At 48.5% G+C, this 18,988-nt stretch overlaps 1 protein-coding gene across 1 annotated transcript in view; it reads left to right on the top strand.

Moving 5' to 3' along the window:
* Nucleotides 1-18,988, top strand: part of PAX2 (paired box 2) — an 82,469-nt gene that overhangs the window by 41,495 nt on the left and 21,986 nt on the right. The window contains exons 5-6 of the mRNA XM_009277991.1: nucleotides 14,519-14,694; nucleotides 16,669-16,795. Of these exons, the coding sequence (XP_009276266.1) occupies nucleotides 14,519-14,694; nucleotides 16,669-16,795 (303 nt within the window). The remainder of the gene's footprint in view (nucleotides 1-14,518; nucleotides 14,695-16,668; nucleotides 16,796-18,988) is intronic.

Below are 18,988 nucleotides of genomic sequence, written 5' to 3'. Positions count from 1 at the left end.
TACATTTAATTGACATGCACCTGCATTAGTACCTCCTTGTGTCCCAGTTTGCATTCTTGTGTCTTTAAATGTTATTGGCTACGTTTTGTGAGTCTTACTTATGCATAGAGCTTTTCTTTATTTGTGTGAGTGCCGTGAACGTGTGCTTGTCTGACTGTTTATTTATGGGTATTTAGTCTGTTATTTAGTTATTTAGATCTTCCCCTTCCACTTTTTGACTCATTCCTGGGTGGGGTTGTTGCAGCTAACGTGTCAGCAGGAGTCAGGCAGCTACAACTCCTCCCAGCGTCTCTGCCTGCTCCGCGTGTCCACCTGTGCAGAGGCTGCTCCCTAGCTTTGCTGGTGCCTGTCTCTGGATCTTCTTGCTCACTCTAGATGAGTTGTACACTGGTTCTGCCCGCATTCAGGGACGTGACTGTTACACGGGAGTCAGAGGGAGCATGGTGCCTGGATCTATGAGGATCCCAGGTTAATGCACAGTGGATGACAGAATAAACGGAAAAAGGGATCAGAAGTAGCTGGCAATGTGCAGGCAAATGGTATTTTAGAGGGCTGTTGGTGACTGGTATAACAGTGGATCAGGGTGCCACGACAGCGGGAGATAGGGATGACACTGTTTTGGGGTCAAGTGACATGGCAATGAGACATAAGGGCAATACTGCTATGGAATCAAGGTGACATGGCACTGAGGCACAACAGGGATCAAGGTGACATGCTGATGACCCAGGCTGATCTATCAGAACAGGGAGGGCTGGGAAACCTCCATCAAGAATCAGCTGAATAAGGCAAAGGAGAACAGGAGGAGCAGGGTGAAGAAGATCAGAGGCAAGTCAGTGGACCTGTACCGCGGCTGTAGGAGCCAGGTCACTGGCAGTGGGGGACATGCAGCGTCTCCATGAGGAGATCAGTTGCATCCTGATGTGAAGGGCTGGGGCAGTCTGTTAGCAGTGGCTGTTTGCATCACAGTGATGGAGAGCAGGGATAACACAGTGATGACATCAGGTGATGGACATATCCCGTGATGGTAGCCATGGACCATAGGGACTCTGTGGGCAGGGGCACTATTCCCAGTTGCTGGAAAAACAAAGAACCTAACAGGCAGTAAAACAAAAACAAAGGAGACTTGGAAGCACCTGACAGCCCTAATTCATCACAGCCCAAGATTTTTTTTTCCCCCTCATGTTCCCATTATATTTGTTTGTAAAAGTGGAAATCAATTTTGAAGGTAATTTTCTGGAAAGAATGGAAGGGAGGTGGGAGGGACGGATAAGGCAGAGATGGCAAGAGGAAAAAAAAATTTAGGCCAGGCACAGCCCAGGGGCAGCTCTTGGCAAGGTGAAAGAAAATTGCATATTCAATCTCCATCCATGAATCTCCCTTGCTGCTGCCCGCCTCCTGCTCGAAAACAATGAAGGCTTTCTCCCCTACGCTGCACAACGCCTGAGTATCAGCGCTCACTTTAACTTCAGGGTCATTAATTCACCTGATTATTGCAGGAGAGGAGAGGGTTGCAGAGGCATCCGTTCTAAAGAGCCCTCCCTTAGCTCATCCTTTGATTAGTTTGGGGTGGGGGGAGTTCAGATAATGTGTTGTCTTGGACTCAGTTTAAAATGGGAGGGGTTGAAGAGGGGTGGAAGGAGGTAGAGGTGGAAAGGGAAAGATGTGGCCCGGCTTGTTGTGGAAGGGAGGGTTGGAAAGCAGTCATTCTTGCATCCCTCTGCTGTGGTGTTATTGCAAATTAAAAGTAGCATGTTCCACTCCGTAGCTATCTTTCAGGGAGGGGAGGGGCATGGGTATATGTCGGCATGGGGATGGGGGGGGAATCTTATCATTGCTTCTTCAGCAGCCCAGCATAGTGTCACCCTGTGAGGTGACATTTGAATTTACAATTCCGCTGAGAAAAGCCATTAATTCACAAATTAACATTTCTCCCTCTCTCTCTCTAGCTCTCTCTCTCTTCCCCTCTCTCTCTCTATCTCACATGGATGTGCAAGCAATTGAAAAGACAAAGGAAATAGCCTTAAGGAAGAGACTTTACTGCTACTCTGTCTGTGCAGAGATTGCTACTACTGCTTCTAGATAGATAAACCAATTACCTGAGCTGCTCTGTTCATGGCAGCCTGCTATTACCTCCTTTTGTAGAGCTGACTCCATTGCTGGATTACACTGTGTGTATCTCATTAATGTAAACCAGCACGATACTGGGCACTGTCCCTGACCCTTCTTGCCAGAGCCCATTGCTCTGCAGTGCAAGAGGGAACTGGGAGAGGAGTCAAGAGCAGAGGTGATGGTAGGCACAACGTACTTCCTAATGCATAGGGACCAGGCCACACAGAGGACCTGCTTAGAATACCTGCACTGAGCTTAGAGGAGACGGGGCCTTCCCTTTTACAGAGGAGGTTGCATGACATTAACCCTGGTCTCTTCCATGTCTTGGTGAGCACTGAGAGTGCTGTGCAGAGGCCTCATGTATGGGCACCAGGTATGGGCAGCCCCTTGCAGCTCCATTCTCAGCACTACCCTGAGTTTCCTCCAGGTGTGGAAATGTGCATGGTAGGCAGATGCAGAGGTGTGAGTACGAAAGCTATGTATACATAGCTATAGGCAGATGTAGCTGACTGCACCCAGGAGCTAACTGACTCTCAGAGGTTCACAACAAACCTCAGAATAAGAAGCAAAAATAGGCACTCTAGCTCATGGACTGAGAGGGCCAGTTTTCTCTGTAGTGCAACTCCACTGAAAGCCAGTCAGTGATGCCTGTGGAGATGTTCTTGTCAAAGACAAACACTGGACATGACTTCCACACAGCGCCCAGTCCTCTTCTGATTCCCTTTTGTTGCTCTCTCCCGCCATGCTCTTTCTCACATGCTTACTTCTGCTATCACTGCTGCTATGGATGCTTGGACAGCACATGTGTACAGTACACACACACACGTGGGCACTCAGCCACATGCTGATGCCACCCCAGGCACACATCTGTGACACTAGCAGCCTGCCTGTGCATACTCACACCCCTGCAGACAGGGCTTCTCCCCACCTGCGCTGGTGAGGTCCCTTTCAGTGTCTCCAAGCCTGCCTACTGGGGTGCATGCTAGCAGGCAGCTTTCTGAGCACCTTCTGGTGCTCTCTGCAGACAGCGTTGTAGGTACACGCCTGGCTACCCCTGCCCTTTAGCCTGGTCACACAGCTACGTGCGTTTGGGGAGAAAATGTCCTAGCAGTGTGGTTTACATAAAGACTCACACGTTAGTCTTTGCTCACTAAGCATTCTACCTATATAGAACTGGACAGAAGTCTTCACCAACAGGTTTTTTTCACCCCACAAGGGTTTGATAGGCCCCGTTCAAGCCATTCTCCTGACTTTCATGAAAGGCAGAAGCTTGCAGGTGGCAGTTCTCCAGGTAAAAGAAAAATGGATCAGAACTGCTGTTTCTGGAAGCCTGGTCTCCACATGCTTAGCGCATGGAGTATGTGCCTTTCTTCAGCATTGCCTTGGCTCCTTAAATCTTCCTAAAAACTTACCCTCTGAACAAGAGCATCTGCCTCTCTGACATTCCCTGTGCCCCACACCGAGCGCAGCACATGGCCGGGGAGCAGCATCCCGCAGCCGGCGCTGGAAGACGGATCATGATCAGCGGAGGAATCGGCAGGCAGTGCCAGTAATTCAAACCATCCTGACCGTTCAGTGAACCCGAACCTGCTGACCTTGACAGCACTAGACAGCAGCAGCCTCAGGAATCCCAACCTTTAGAGAGGCGTCGGCGGAGGATGGCTCCTGCTCTCTGCCTTTCTTTCTTTCTCTCTTTCCGATCGCATCCCAGCAGCCAAGGGGGCCCAACAGTCAATCCCCAGTGCACCAATTAGCTCCTAATGTGGGTATGTCTGCGCTCCCAAGTCTACGTCAATGTAATGTTAAGCATCGCTTGCCGTTCATAGATGGAAATAATTCTTATAGAGGGGTGTCTTCTTGTGCTCAAGGAAAACACTAAGCACCTTGTTCTCAGTCAGGGCCAGAGAGAAACCCCTCCTCCTCCCAAAATGGGGGCTGCTGCTCTTTGGAAGGAAAGCAGGAGCTCTTTGCTTCCCTAAGTGATAGCATCAGATCCTCCAGGCTTGTTTCACTGGATCCCAGGGGGAAGCAACAAGATCTCACCAAGTGATTAGCCCATGAGAATCCTGGCAGGATAGATGAGGGGCAGGGAGGTGACTAGAGTGGAGGGGAGAGAGAGAAAAAAAACAGTGTGCTTAATTTTGCCACAAGAACTTGCATTAAAGAAAAATGCAGTTTGTGAATATTTTAAGACCCTTTCAGGGAATACTGGATTTCCTCCAGCTACCTTTGTGGCTGCCAAGTAAGACCTGAAATGAACAGCATTTTGTGTTGGCCTGCAGATGCTAGGCTAAGCTCTAAGACCTTGCATATGGAGGACAACTCTGTTAACAGTAGATGGCCTGAAAGAAGCAGGTACAGATACCTATCTATCAAGACATAGCAGACATGTCTGTCTGTCTTCTGTCTGTCTCCATCCATAATTCTTTGAAGGTGATTTTTCCATGCATCAATCAGATAAAATAAAGGACATTTTGAATAGGTGTCAAATGCAATTCATGCCCATTTTAAGGCCCTTTAAAATGTCAGAGTTTTATCAAGGGGCCTAAAAATAATTCCTAGTTCCACATTTCTCCTTTGCTTTTCCTTCATCCATCCAAGCATCCTACTGCTTACATCCTATCAGGTCCAAGGTACAAAGTCCTCTTCCCACACAGGTCAACAGCTACAGGAAAACACACAGGAGCACAGTGCCAGAACAGGAGCTAGGTCATGGGTATCACTGTTTCCATTTGGATGTGGGGTAGGTCAGGATTTCTCTCTCTCACTAGCTCTGCCTTTTTTGGGAGCTTAGAAGTGTTATTCTGCTTTTAAGCTAGGGGATCTGCATCGGAACAGGTTTGTAGGCACCTGATTAAACCTTAATGAGGTGGTTATTGTGTATGAAATGTCCATCAAGTCTTGAGTGCCTTCTAGTCCTCTCTTAGATGCTTTAGAAAAGGCCGTTATAAAGGACAGATACACTCCATGCTTGGTTTCCCAAAGGAGCTGGATTTTTTGCTTTGACTTTTGGCATCTAGTGTGGGAAGAGGTAGGCCTTGAACAGAAAAGTTGACCTTGCAAGCAGATCAGAACTATCCTAGAATTTGGGACAGCTTTACTAAATCCCAGCGAATTTAAAAAATACCCCACTAGCTAATCCTCAAAGGTACTTACGGCTCTTGCCTGCACAGCCCTCTCTTGTTTGTGAAACTGATTGCTACCCATGACTGGGCCCCCTCTTGTTTGGGGACTACCTGTTACAGTTTGGAACCTATCTCCAACAGACATCTTATAGAGGTCATACCAGTATAGGATCCTTCATATATCAGTAAGGGCCTTTACATGAGTTCATGCAGAAAGATTCCAAATTACTCTACTAATGCTTTACAGTTATTATAGGAATGAGCATTCAAAAAAAGAGTTTGCGTGGTGACAGTCCAAGCAGATTGCAGCATATCGCAAGCCTGTAGCTCTTTCATTGCATGGCATTTTGCAATTACCCATCCTGTTTAATACATCGTTTATTAACCTTCCCATTCTGAAGATGTCATTTACTACTGAAATGTGGCTGACTCTCGGGTGGACCATGGCAGATGTTGAACAATACAGAGCATCAACAGTGAAATTTTGCTGTGCCATGTCCAAATGAAACCACAGGAGAATTAAGATATGCTGTGGGTAATCACTCAGGCTGGATTTTGTTCAGGACAGCCAGGTTAATGTCTGCACTCTTGCAAAAAATGCCATGGGAATTTTAATGACTCTGAGTGATTGGAGCTTTTGTTTTATGGCACGTCAAAAATGGCAGCTCTAAAAACACTCTGCTTGAGCACTGGTTTAGTGCTGACTCAGAAGGGCTTCCAATAACATGATTCACTAGCATCTGGCTCAGGGGCAGGCACAGCCTTCTTTGACTTGCGAGGTTACGGTAAAAGTGTGTATGAGGGGAAAATAAGGTGGAATGAAAGGAAGGGAAACAGAAGGCAAGGAGGTATTAAGAGGCGTGTTAGTGGGGGACCAAGCCAATGGAACCCAGCAGGCTAAAGAGGAATTCGTATTTTTGACACGGTGCATTACAGGTGTCCATGGCCTGATCCAGATCTGCTGAGCCCTAGTGCTGGTGGCCTCTCCGGTGCCAGTGTGCTCCACTGGAATCTCAGGGACCTCTCAGAACTGGGAGATGGGGCTAGATGGGGACAGCCCAGCTCTGTGCTCCCTTCACTTGTCTCTAGCAGTCCTGATAGCAGCGTTGATTTGCATGTCAGGCAAAGCACTGCTTGAGAAAAAAAAAAAACCCTCCGAGTGTGGCGGTGTCAGCGCTCGCTGTTGGTCGACAGTGTAAAATTAAATTAATAAAGCCCCCAACACAGGAAAACATAACAGGAAATTAATGGCCTTTACTGTCGCTCTGATGCAGTCATTTGCAACCCTGCTTTCCGCACCAAAGACTTCATAAATGCAAGCAGTTTCTCTAAACAAGCATAGTTAGGGCTGCATGCGATGTAATTTTTTGCGTCGCTTCTGTCCTTTGGAGCTAACAAAAGCCACCCTTTTTTATGTGCTCACCAAGGGGGATCCTGCCAAGAAGTAGCTCCCCAATAAATGGGCTTAGGAAGATGAGAGGAGGGACCTAAGTCATGCCAATGATGCTAAGAACATCTTCTGCCCTGGCAGAGGGAAGAGCATAGCTGCCGGTGCCCTGCTTTCCTGCGGCAGCAGCTCTCCCCGAAGGCTCTGCACTAAAGGCAATGTTGTGGACACCACAACAGCATAAATCAGGATAACCCTTCTGATAACTTTCAGGATGTGTAAATCAGTATAACCACTGAATGCCAGAGAGTTACAGATTTACACTAACTAGAGGATCTGGCCCACTCTGTGATAGTGCTGCTTGCCACTCCGCCAACATAAACAAAGCAAGCGTACTGGGTCCTGGAGGCAGCTGCATTTCTATCTGGCTAACAGTCAAGCCTAATAGTGCTAGTAAGAGATATTGGACCTACACTTTGTCCCTCATTACAATGGTATAAATCCCCAGTGCCTCTTCTGAGGTAAGGGAATTGTTGCGGATTTGCAACAACTTGACTGAGAGCAGACTATGTCCGCTCACCTCCAGCATACCCAAAGTCACAAAGCTGCAGTGACTGCTCGCACAGAAGCCACCAGCTTTGACTACCCGGGCTAACACGCCTCATCTGCACACCCACACGTGCTGTAGTACATGTTGTACACATGTCTGAGGCAGCTGCTTGCAGCCTAACACCCGGAAAGGCCCTTACTGGTGTATTCAGTAAGGCTGGGTGTGCTGATTATTACTATCTAATGCACAAACCTAAGTCTGTACAGACTTAGTTTCCCAGATGCTCTGGGCTGAATTTGCAATCATGCACTTAGATGCTGTAGTAAATACATATGATTTTCATACGCATACACACACTCACTTCCTTAAATGCACATTTGCATGCTCCCATGATAATCCAAGACAGATCTGAGTACACAGTTCATTACACATTTGCACACACAATTCATTTCATTTACATTCTCATTGAGCATTGCCATTTTGCTCATGTAAGCCCTGCATTAAAGCTGCACTGCCCGTCCCTGCTCCATCTGAGGTACTCTGTCATACACAACCCCCGTGTTAAAAGCACTGCAGCCCCCCAGCTGTCAGGCACCAGCACACATCTCACTCTTCCTCGGTCAGGCACGCTCACTTCCCTGCATGAGCAGCCTTCCTTGCTCACTGATTCCTCATCTGAGCTATACTCTCATTTCAAAACATAAAATCCCTTTGTTTCTCAGCCTTTCTGCTCTGAGCCGGAGCACGTAAGTAACAAATACACACAGTGTATGTGTTGCTGACACACTTAAATTACAGAGACACATGGACCAGCACAGTACCATGAATTAGCATACTCAGATTGAGGCTTGTGGATTCCCTTGAGGCAAATGGACACAGGAATCTGAACAACTGCAGAGTTCACGAAGGCTGATACACTTCCTTGAGGTGATATTCCTCCAGCACTCATCTCCCACTATCCCTATTTCTGCAGGATACTGTACATAACCTGAACTTGTACCGTATCTTCTTTCACTATCACAGTGTAGGTCTCTGGCAACACTCCTTCTCTATGCACTGCTGGACCTTGCCAGCCCCTTCCATGCTCTGTCATCTCTATCCTGCACTCACTTGGGATCCTTTCCACCTGAATTTGAGGTTCACCTTTGTCCCCACCAGTTCAGTTATCACAATCAAAGCCCTGACAATTCTTGCAGCAGTACTACGTGCTGAAATACAGAGCTGACCTGTCTAGATATGATGCCTTTTTTCACAGTGCCCAAAAAGCTGCAAAAATTATTCTGGAAGGAAATGTAAACCAAATTTTACAGCCTTCCTCCTCCAAACCCTACTGAGTAAGGCAAGAAGGTTACACAGGTGAAAAGATCACTGGACTGGGGCTGCCAGTCCTTGCCCTTGTCCCTACTGTGGGGAGTACAGTATTAGTTTAATAATCATTGAGGATGCAAACGGAGTCTCTAGAAACATCATGACAGCCAGACTGGATCAGCTTGTGCAGACAGGACACCAGTACCAGACACTTCTGACCATGTGAAAATGTGTGATCCGCTCCCTCAGCCCAGGTCTTTGTCCCTGATCTCTCCCTTGGTTGGGGGTCAGCTCAGACACAGATGCAGGAGGTCTGCTATTCCCAGCAGAAGCTGGATGCCCGGGTTTGAAGCCCAGGTCTGATAGCGCTGGGCTCCTTTCTGGACCCGCACCAAATGTAGCGTGAGGGTCTGCGCAGGGCTGGCTGCCGTGAATGACAAGCGCTGGCTATCGATCGCGTTCTGAACTCGGCCCAGCCGATAGAAGGTAATTAATGACTCCATTTGCCTCAGTACCGAGGAGAACAATTGAGTTTGAAACTGCAACAACTGGCAGTGTGGGGAAAGGCCCCCCGGGACGTCCAGGAAAGCTGCCTGACAGGCCTGGGCTGCGCGGGGACAGGGGAACGCATGAGAGGGAGGGAAAAAAGAGAAGGGAAATCGGATAAAGAGAAAGAGCAGTCTTAAGACAAAGGGTGACTTGGGAAAGGGCAGCACATGTAGCCGTGAGTGCCCGGAGAGTGGGACAAGGCTGCTCTGGGTTAAGCACCCCAGCGGGGATGGTGACGGTGACAAAGGCAGGCGGCAGGAGACGACAGGGTCGCCTCGCTGGCGCAGAGGGATGGCATTTCAGCAGCCGGCTCAGCACCGCTGCGTTAGACAGATGCGTTTCCCTCGGAGGCTTTGACAATTAGATGGGTTCTGCTGTGTCACCTGGCTGGCAGTTCTCATGCCAGTCACATTCGCTTTTATTATGACTGTGATTTTTATCGGTAGTGCTGTGAGGCCCCAGCTGAGACTGGGGCCCCACGAGTCAGCGGGCAGACATGTCATGGGGGCAGTAATAGCCCCTGCCCCCCAAAAGAACAGTATCTCCTTGTTTGTGTGCCAGTTGCACAGCTTCTCATGACCCTCCTACATGTTTCTGTGCCACAAAGGTCTTCCTATGTCAGCAATACTTCTGAATTATTTGTTGAGATGGCCCCGTCCCACCCTGAGCAAGGGTGCTCTCTGTCACCTGTAGCCAGGGAAGTATCTGTATTACGCTGCTTTGTGCTACTTGTACATGATGGTGTCTTTGTGGCTTCCAGACCTGGGAACGTCTCTTTGTTTTGGAGCTATTTAATGGGCATATTCCCTGTGTCAGATGTAGTTAAGGTTGTTCCTGTGTCCTCTGGCACAGCATTTCCTTGTTATCTGTCAGGATACTTCTGGGACACCCGTGGAGCATTTCTGCGTCTTGTGTCGAAGGTTTACGCTGAACGTTGGCCGTGTGCGCTCCCTCAGCAGCGCCTCGGGAGGAGAGATGTTTCCTGTCACATGTGCAAGGCCAGTCCTGATCAGGCTGACAGCAACTGTGTGCTTTTGTGAGGGACACAGTGACCGAGGCCATGGTTCATCTCTCAAGCTGTTTGTTAAGATCCTTCTGATTTAAGAGAGGTGTCCCCGTGTCACAGAACCACAGAGTTTCCCTCGCCAGTAAAAAGGGAACTGGGAGAGGTGATGATGCTTCCTAATGGTACAGCTAGCGCAGTTACCTAGGTGGCATCCCCAGACTCACCCTGCAGCTGAAGCCTTGCTTCACCACAGCACCCCTTCCAAGAGCTGCTTTCTTAGCAAATCCCCATCCTTTAAGCTTTTACTCCTAGCACTGTCCTTCATCAGTTGAAGTGATGTTGCCCACCACAGTGCCATTCCTCATGGGATCTGCTAGTCTTTCCCAACTCAAATTTTCCCCATGAGCCCTCCTTTCGCTTTCACCCACAGCCCTTTGATGGACCCCATCTCTTCCCCAAAGTCCTCTCTGCTCCTTACTGCCATGTTTGCTCCTACCCACGCAATTGTCAGCTCCCATACTTTTTGTACTACAGTATTTGAGGCTTCTCCTGATAGTCCAGCTCACAGTCATATGCTTAGATGAGAACTGCAACTTTGATCTAAAACCAGAGATAAGTGTCTGTCCCTTGCAGTTTCAGGGAAAAAAATGAAAACGCATCCTCTATAGGTTTTGACACCAGAAAACAAACACAGGGGATTTACAACCCTTTGGTTTTGAAGAAAATATAATGATCCGTGACTGTGAATGTCTCAGTGTTAGCAATACAAGACATATAAATCTGTCTTTCAGGATCATCTCTGTGAAACTTACGCCTCTTCATAAGTAAAATCCATATGCACAGCTCATATTATTGCTCTGTGAAGTTTGGGATTTGTGTGCCCTACCATTATTAAGTCCGGTACTACTGCAAGCTGTTTAGACAAGGTCCACCTCGAGGTAGCCTACAGGCCTCTGTCAAAAGTTTCTTTTGTAGATTTTAAAGCCTAGGCCATGGCAGTGCGCCTGCCACCACATCCAGAACTCCCACCTAAACTAAAGCATTGCCTTTCTCCTTACAACTTTTCCACCTCTCCCTATCTGTTTGCTTGCTTTGATCATTCTGATTTCTTATCTAACCCCGTTCCTTCCCTTTCTCCTCCCTTCATCCTTATCTTTCATTTCCCACTGACTATACAGGTCCTTTCTTATCAGCTGGTCCTGAGTTTCCCAAATACACATACGCGCTTACGTGCGTGCACACACACACACGCGCGCGCGCTGACACAAATAAATAAATAAATAAAAAGGTCAGTGAGCAGAGCAGCAATAACCCCTAAAACAGTACTATCAGAGGGACATGATTGATCAATTGAATTCCATAGCGGCTGAAAAATGTGGGATTAAGTAGTGTATTATACGCACAATGAGTTGAGGCATGATGTTCATTTCAAGTTCATTTCGCCAGCCCTCTGCCACCAGATCAGGCAATCAATAGGGGCAGCAGATATCATATATCACCTCTCTCCGTGCTAGGGAGAGAGCACCATAATCTCTCGCAAATTTAGAGTGACAGATTTGTCAAGATCTGAAGGGCCCCTGAATAAATGAAGGAAAAGAGACTCCTACAGCGACTTGGGAAAGCTGTGGTTTCAGCTTCTTCACACAAAGGCATGGCCTGTGCACACAGGGGAGACACGTGTGCACAGGGCTCTGCAGGCAGACAGGAATTGCAAACACATGTGCATACGTGCACTAATCTGTGTAACCACCCAGGGCAACTCGCTAAGAGTAAAATCCGGTTTAATAACAATCAATGGAAGTTTTACCGTATATGTGAACACCCATCCACTCACACCAAACACCATGCACAGTGCAGGGCTGCCATCCTTGAAAATCAAATATAGCCTAAACCAGCTGCTGCAAACGGCTGCTCAGGCATGTACGGTGATGCAGAATCTAAAGAATACCAGAATAATGATCTGCAAAAATACCCCACGTGTATTAGCATCATGGCGTGCACAGTCATGCACACTGACTGACACACGTGGAAAAATCCTCAAAGGCAAACAGGTTCACAGGCTGCAGACAGGTTGAGACAAGCGCTGATACAGAAACACACATTTTTTTTCCGAGTCTGGACCCAGGAGTTCTGTGCCAGCTTTCTGCAGGGAGGACCAGACAGAAGTGCCTACTGGAATTGGGAGCATGAGCCTCGAGCTACCCTAGTCCTCCTGAAAGCCACCCCCTGCAGTAACAGCTCAGTCCATCTAAAACACGAAGACTGCACTGACACACAGTGTGCAGTCCACCAAGCCTAGTCTTTGCTTTGCTTTCTCTTAGTCAAATCTGTAATGAACTCCGGCTTTCAGGAACTTGAGAATTTTCCCTTGTGTGAAAAAGCCTGAGGAGAGGAGAAAATGCCAGGGATCAGTGCCAGTAAACAGCCCTGCTCTGGCTAGGGGTGGAAAAGAAAGAGAGAAGGGGCTGCTCAAGGGAAGGCTGCTGGCTGGGACAAATCAATATGTAATATTTTCTATGGTCTTGCGAGTGGTACTGTACTACGTTACTGTATATAATGTACTATTGATTATATCATATCATATAATCACCTATAAACGGATATATCTCATAGCCAGAAGGCAGCAGGCTCAGTTATAACTCTGGGCCACCAGTTGGGCATTAACTGTGCCAGGAAAATACCCATCTTGGCACCATCCACGAGCTAAAAGATGAAGCGGTGGAGTGGCATGGTTCTGGCCATTGCACAGTGAATGCCACTCCAGGCTCCTGGGAGCATCGTCTGCCCATGAGCACACTCGCAGTCGCATGGAGGAGGGAAAAGGTCTATACAGATCCCTCAATCACTTTCTTGACAGACAGCAAGTTTCCGAGATTCACAGACTGGAAGCCACCAAGAAAGGCTGAAGTATGAGGAATAATAGTGAAAAAGCAGGAAGGTAATCACAGCATAGGAGGGAGAACCTGATCTTAGGTTAGACAGAGTGGTAAGACAGTCAGACTTGTGTCTGATGAAGCACAGTAGGTAGAGATTCAGCATGGAGGGTATGAAGGTATATCAGCATGGATGAGACAGGGGATTATAACCAGTCTCACCAAAGTTAGGCTGAGAAGTGACAGCGGAAAGATACTCAGCACAGTTGGAGAAGATTATAATGAGCAGACTTGCCTCTGATGAGATGAGGGATTATGACAAAGGAAGATTCACTTCAGCTGGGACAGGAGGTTATAACAGACAGACTCACCTTGGATGTGACAGATGCTAATAGCAGGAAACTCACTCACTTCAGATAAAAAGGGGTTATAACCGAGATAAATGCACCTCTTTTGAGTTGGGGGATAACAGGGAAAAAAAAACAAAAACAGGTGGGTGATAAGATGGTTTATCACAGGGAAAGATTCACTTTGGATGGGGCAGGGCATTTATAATGGACTCACCTCAGAGGGGATGAGTGGGCTGTGGGCTGTGAGAGACGTGGGATGGCAGAACAGAGATGGAGACACCTGGAACGTGGCAGGAGGCACTGCAGTGAGATTGGACTGTGTCAGAGGGCTGTTGCAGGGACAGAGATGCACTTCTGGCAATGCTTCTACCAGAAAAAGGCTTTTATCCTAGTGAGAACAAAGGATTACCAGGAAGGCCGATTCCCACTGAGTAGGGCTAGGTTTTGTAATACAGTAATTCATTTTGGATAGGAAGAGGGACCGACACAGACAAAGATTCATCTCATTTTGGACAGAGTTTTACAACAGATATGGGTTGTGATAAATCATGAGCTACATGTAGGAGAATGGGACAGAGATCATAACAGAAACCAACGTATGTTGGATGGGACAGACACTCCACAGGGAGAGACTTATCTCTGGTGAAACATGGAGTCAGAAACAGGATCATTCCTGTTATCTGAGGGGGATGAAAGACTCATCTGGGGCACGACAGGACAAGATCAGATGAGAAGGAAATTATAACAGATATATAACTTCTATTGGGACCGGGGAGCTACAACAGAGACTGACTCCCTTCCAAGCTGTAAGAAAGCCCCTTCTCCATTCCAGACTTCCTCAGCCCTCTCCAGTACAGGTCCATCCTCAGCACTCTGGTTTCTCTGTGAGCTACCTCTCCAGTAGCCTTCTAGCGATGCTAATCGCTGTGCTTTGCTCCCATTTTATGCTCAGCAATGGAGATTTGGCAATTTTTAACACTGAAAATCGGCGGAACCGAAACTCATCTCTGAGCCGAGCACCATTCTCCACAGCCTCACCCACCCTGGGCAGGAGAGTCCCACGGATCCCACGGGAGCAGCCCGGCTGCTCCAGCAGTCAGAAGGGGGCTTCCCTTGGGTCCCCGCAGCATCCCCTTCCCGCAGGAGTGGCACAGCTCCCTGGGTGGAGGCGGAGGGCCCCGCTCTGTGCTTGTCCCGCATCCCTTGCTGATCCGAGCCAGGGTGATGCTAACTCCCTGTTTTCTCTGTCTGTGCCCTGCAGATGTATCCGAGGGCTCAGTTCCCAATGGAGATTCCCAGAGCAGCGTGGACAGTTTGCGGAAGCACCTTCGTGGCGACACTTTCACCCAGCAGCAGCTGGAAGCTTTAGATCGAGTTTTTGAGCGTCCTTCTTACCCTGACGTCTTTCAAACATCAGAGCACATCAAATCTGAGCAGGTGAGGGCCCGGCCTGGTAATGGGGACCCACAGGCACCCATAGGATGATGGCAGGGAGATTCCCTCACCGAAATCACTCTCCCCCTCTTCACCCCTTGTTCTCACACTGACCTGTTATTGCACATAACATCACATTTACATTTTACAGCACTTTCTAATTGTAAATATATCACTGTGCTGATGCATATGTATACATAAGCTCTACCTCCTCTCGTGAACTTGTTGTATACACGCACACTGTGCTCTCCCTAAATCCCCATGTCCGCCTTTCCCTCTGCACACACACCTGCAGGTATGCAGGCATGTTCTTGCTATGAACACGCAGACACTGCCATGCATGTTCACCGGCACACAGCACTGCACGGAAACTCCTACACTCTCAGATCACGCCGGTGACCAGCGAGCCACAGGCTCGGGCTTTAACAGAGCATTTTCCTTCATGGCCCAAAGCTGAGACTTCACTCCCATCTCCAACCTAGTTTTCTGCACTTCTGCAGCTCTGCCCCCCCTTTCCCTTACTCCCCCGGCCTTTTATCCCAAAAGCTGTTTGTCTTAATAAAATGAAAATCAAAAGTCTTTTTAAACCGCCCCAAGCCATAAACCAACAAAGGAAGAGAAGGAGAGGCTGGCTGTGGACTCCCTTCATCCCAGAGTCCCTGGGTTTATTACAATGAATAACCTTTATTTACTTTCATTAGACTATTAAGCACCAGCACAGTCATTTTTCCCCCTGAAACTCTGAGCAGGGCCCATAAAGCAAATCCGAAGCCTAATTGAGTTCATTTTAATTTCTCTCCGATCACAGCGAATTACTCTGGTGATAAATCAGGGGGCAGGCTCACCCCCAGTAGAAGGCCTAATTTGCAGCTAATTACAAAACTGATTTCTACAGGAAGATCAATACGAGAAGGAATTGGAAATGACTAGGCAGTCCTAGCCAAGCAGGGACAGGGGCGGGGAGGGGGCAGCGTGCGGGGAGCCCGCTGGAGGAGGGGGAGATGTGGGGAGGGGGTTGGGGAAGCACATGGAAAAAAACGGAGCAGAAAGAGCAGAAAATCAGTTTTAATTTAACGTAATATTAATCAGAGCCAGCGTGTGGGGAGCCCGCTGGAGGAGGGGGAGATGTGGGGAGGGGGTTGGGGAAGCACATGGAAAAAAACGGAGCAGAAAGAGCAGAAAATCAGTTTTAATTTAACGTAATATTAATCAGAGCAACTTTTCCTGCTGTTTTGTAGCCTTCCCGGTTTCTCCAGCTCCCGCGTCTGGTCCGGAGGCTGCCACAATAAAAAGGCAATTACCAGAGCCTTTCGGACAGGACACCCTTTCAGATTCAATGGCTCTCTCCCTCCCACCCTTCTGTTAGCCATGTGGCTCCCCCCTCCCCAATTTCATACCCCAATGCACAGAGTGACAGAGGCAGGGGATGAGGCTTCTTTGTTTGTTTTTAAAGAGCTAGGACAGAGGTAACAGCAGAGGGGAGGCAGACGACTCAGCAGAGAGCCTGGCTACAGTGGGCCAACACTGTCTGCTTCCTACAGCCCAGTCATGTCATTGCAGTCCTCTGCCCCAGCTGTCCTTGTCACCAGGGCAAACACCTCCCGCCTCCATTCAGCCAAGAGGAGGGGATGTGGATTTCCCCTTTCTTCTCCCCGGGGCTGGCACAGGCAGCCATCCCCATCCCCACAGCACTGAACGAAGGCTCAGTCATACCACAGATAACGGGCCAGATCCCGTGCCTGGCTTCACCCCTCTTCCCCTTCACAGCGGCACACAGGAGGGTGGGAGAGCTCATCCTAGGACCCCCCCCCCCGCCCCCACAACCCTCTTGTCACTTCATCTTCTCCGTTTCCTCCTCCTCCTCCTCTTCCATCTGTGCAGGGGTTTGCATCTCTCCTCTTCCTCCCCCCCATCTGTACACCCTCCCCTTTCTCCCAGCGTATCAATAGCGAGCTGTCTTTCTCCTCTCTTCCCCAGGGTAATGAGTACTCCCTCCCAGCTCTGACCCCTGGTCTCGATGAAGTCAAATCAAGTCTATCCACCTCTGCTAACCCAGACCTGGGGACAAATGTGTCAGGACCCCAGACGTACCCTGTGGTGACCGGTAAGCTGCCTGACCAAACAGCAGAACCAAGCTTTTTATTTATTTCCCTCATCACCATTAGCTTCTGCTTTTTCTGCTAATGCAAGATACCCCTCTGTGGCAAACATGGAAAGAGACAGAAAGACTGTGGAGGATGTAAGGGCTCAAGAGAAGCTTGAAATTCAGAGTATTGGCGGGTTTGGGTACACCTAGAGGTGCCCAGGTGTGACTCAAAGACAGGAAACCCAGGCGTAAATCGGGAACTTGTGTGCCCAGATGGGGCTTAGGGATGGATGTTGGTGGAGGACAGGTATGTCCAAATACGCACTGTGATTTTTTTCCTTTGTGTCTGAGAACAAGAGGGTCGTGGCTTACCCATGATCTGCACTTGGTTATCTCGGGGAGAAATAATAATTTAAGTTTTATTCAGCCCTGGCATTTGGAAGGGGCATTTGCAAACTAAATACTGAGATCTGCTGAACTGTGACTGCTAAACTCCTTCTTCCTTAAGCCCATGAGTCTCTAACAGCAGCTGGCAAAAGAAATTTGTTCACAGCGTTCCCCTTTCTCTCACATGTGGGCACATTAAACTCAGGTGTGACCGGGAGAGTAGGAAATGAAAGCAAGTGCAAGACAGTAGAGGAATCGGGATGCACAGAAGTAGGAGGCAATTTCTGCAGCAGCTGCTCCACAGAAACTTCCTCTTCGCTGGTGGCACGTGCAGGACCTGAGTGGTACAGGGTTGTCCTGAGGCCGTGGGGCACGCCATCCTGATACTAGTGTTAGCCTGCCTGCCCTGTGCGTGTCTAGAGCCATAAGGAGATATTCTGGTGCCACAGCCCTTCTTCTCAGGCTTTAGTTGCCACTGCTCCCTGCTCACACAGCTACCACAGATTTGCACATCTCCTCCTGGGTAGCTCGAGCAGCTGGCAAGGCCCAAGTGACTCACCCCAGTTTGGTATATCCCCCTTGCCCTGCAACTGCTGTGGCCCCTCTAGAAACCTCGCGGTGAAAGCTGAGAAATAACTCATGACAAGGAGGTCTAAGTGCTGTTAGCAAGGGAAGGAGCTGTTGCCTCTTGGCCAAAAAGCTGTCCTCTGATGGCACAGAATCAAGAGCACTGGAGTTTGTATCTCAACTTTTTCTTGCAGAACCCCCGGCTAATAGCCCCTGAGGTCAAAGCAGCTCATGGCTGAGGCAGGCAATCGTTGCTTGTTCAGCAAACACTGAGCAAAGGCATATTATTACATGCAACTTTTGGCTACCACAGCTTTGGGACGGGGTAGGATTAGGAACAGTTACCCCAAATACAGAGGAGATCCAATGTGAGGTCTGCAAAATGTCATGGAGAACCATGGGGATGCAAACCACATACTTAGGGAGTGTCTAGAAAGTGTGACATCCCCAGACTTTTTTCATGGCTTTTACTGCTATCAGGCTTGATCCAGGATCCTTGTAGCCATGCAGCTTCTTAGCCAGCCAGAAAAAAATGGCTCAGCTGTGGCAAAACTGTTCCACCTTTCTTTGTATTTGCATAAGCAAGACAAAACTCAGCTGGTGTCCATCTACCACTTAGCAGATCCACATCCAAATACTTTCCTGTCTTTGGGGGGCAAAGCCAGGAGGAGAGCAGTACTGTCCTTCCTTCATGGAAGGCTGATCCCCATAGCTAGATGTAAAGGTGAGGTGCCTAAAATCGGAGTTTAAGATTCAAAGGGGCCATTAAAATAATTCTTTTTAGTCCTTCTGCCTAAGTGAAGATGTTGAATTCCAGCCCGTTAACATGAGAGCAGAATTTCTGAAGGCTGGGGACACTGCACAAGCTTTGGACACGACTCTTGCAAGGGGACAACAGGAGACAGATTTGGCCTCACAGAAGAGGCTGTGGACTGAGGCAGAAAAACTTCCTCATATCCCCCCAGCCCTCTGCCATCCCCACTCTGTTCCCCGCAACACTCCCAGCTCAGCTCGAGAACATCCCCATCTGATCCATCTGGATCCAAGAGTGAGAAAAGTTCATTTCAGACCCAGCTTGACATTCCCAGGTGGCAACTTAGCACTAACATCTCAATCTGTATGCGACATTTCAATCAGCGCAGAGTAACAAAAGCAGAACTATTAGCGTTGGGAGCTGTTCACTGGTGGTAATGATGGGGAAACTAAGAAACTGGAAATGAAAAGGGAAAAAAACCCCTCAACACCCTGAAAGGCAGC

The sequence above is a fragment of the Aptenodytes forsteri genome, unplaced genomic scaffold (genome assembly GCF_000699145.1).
Source record: "Aptenodytes forsteri isolate BGI_AS27 unplaced genomic scaffold, ASM69914v1 Scaffold15, whole genome shotgun sequence".
Taxonomy (NCBI): domain Eukaryota; kingdom Metazoa; phylum Chordata; class Aves; order Sphenisciformes; family Spheniscidae; genus Aptenodytes; species Aptenodytes forsteri.
Note: the sequence above shows the minus strand (reverse complement) of the source record. Positions and strands in the feature narration are given on the sequence as shown.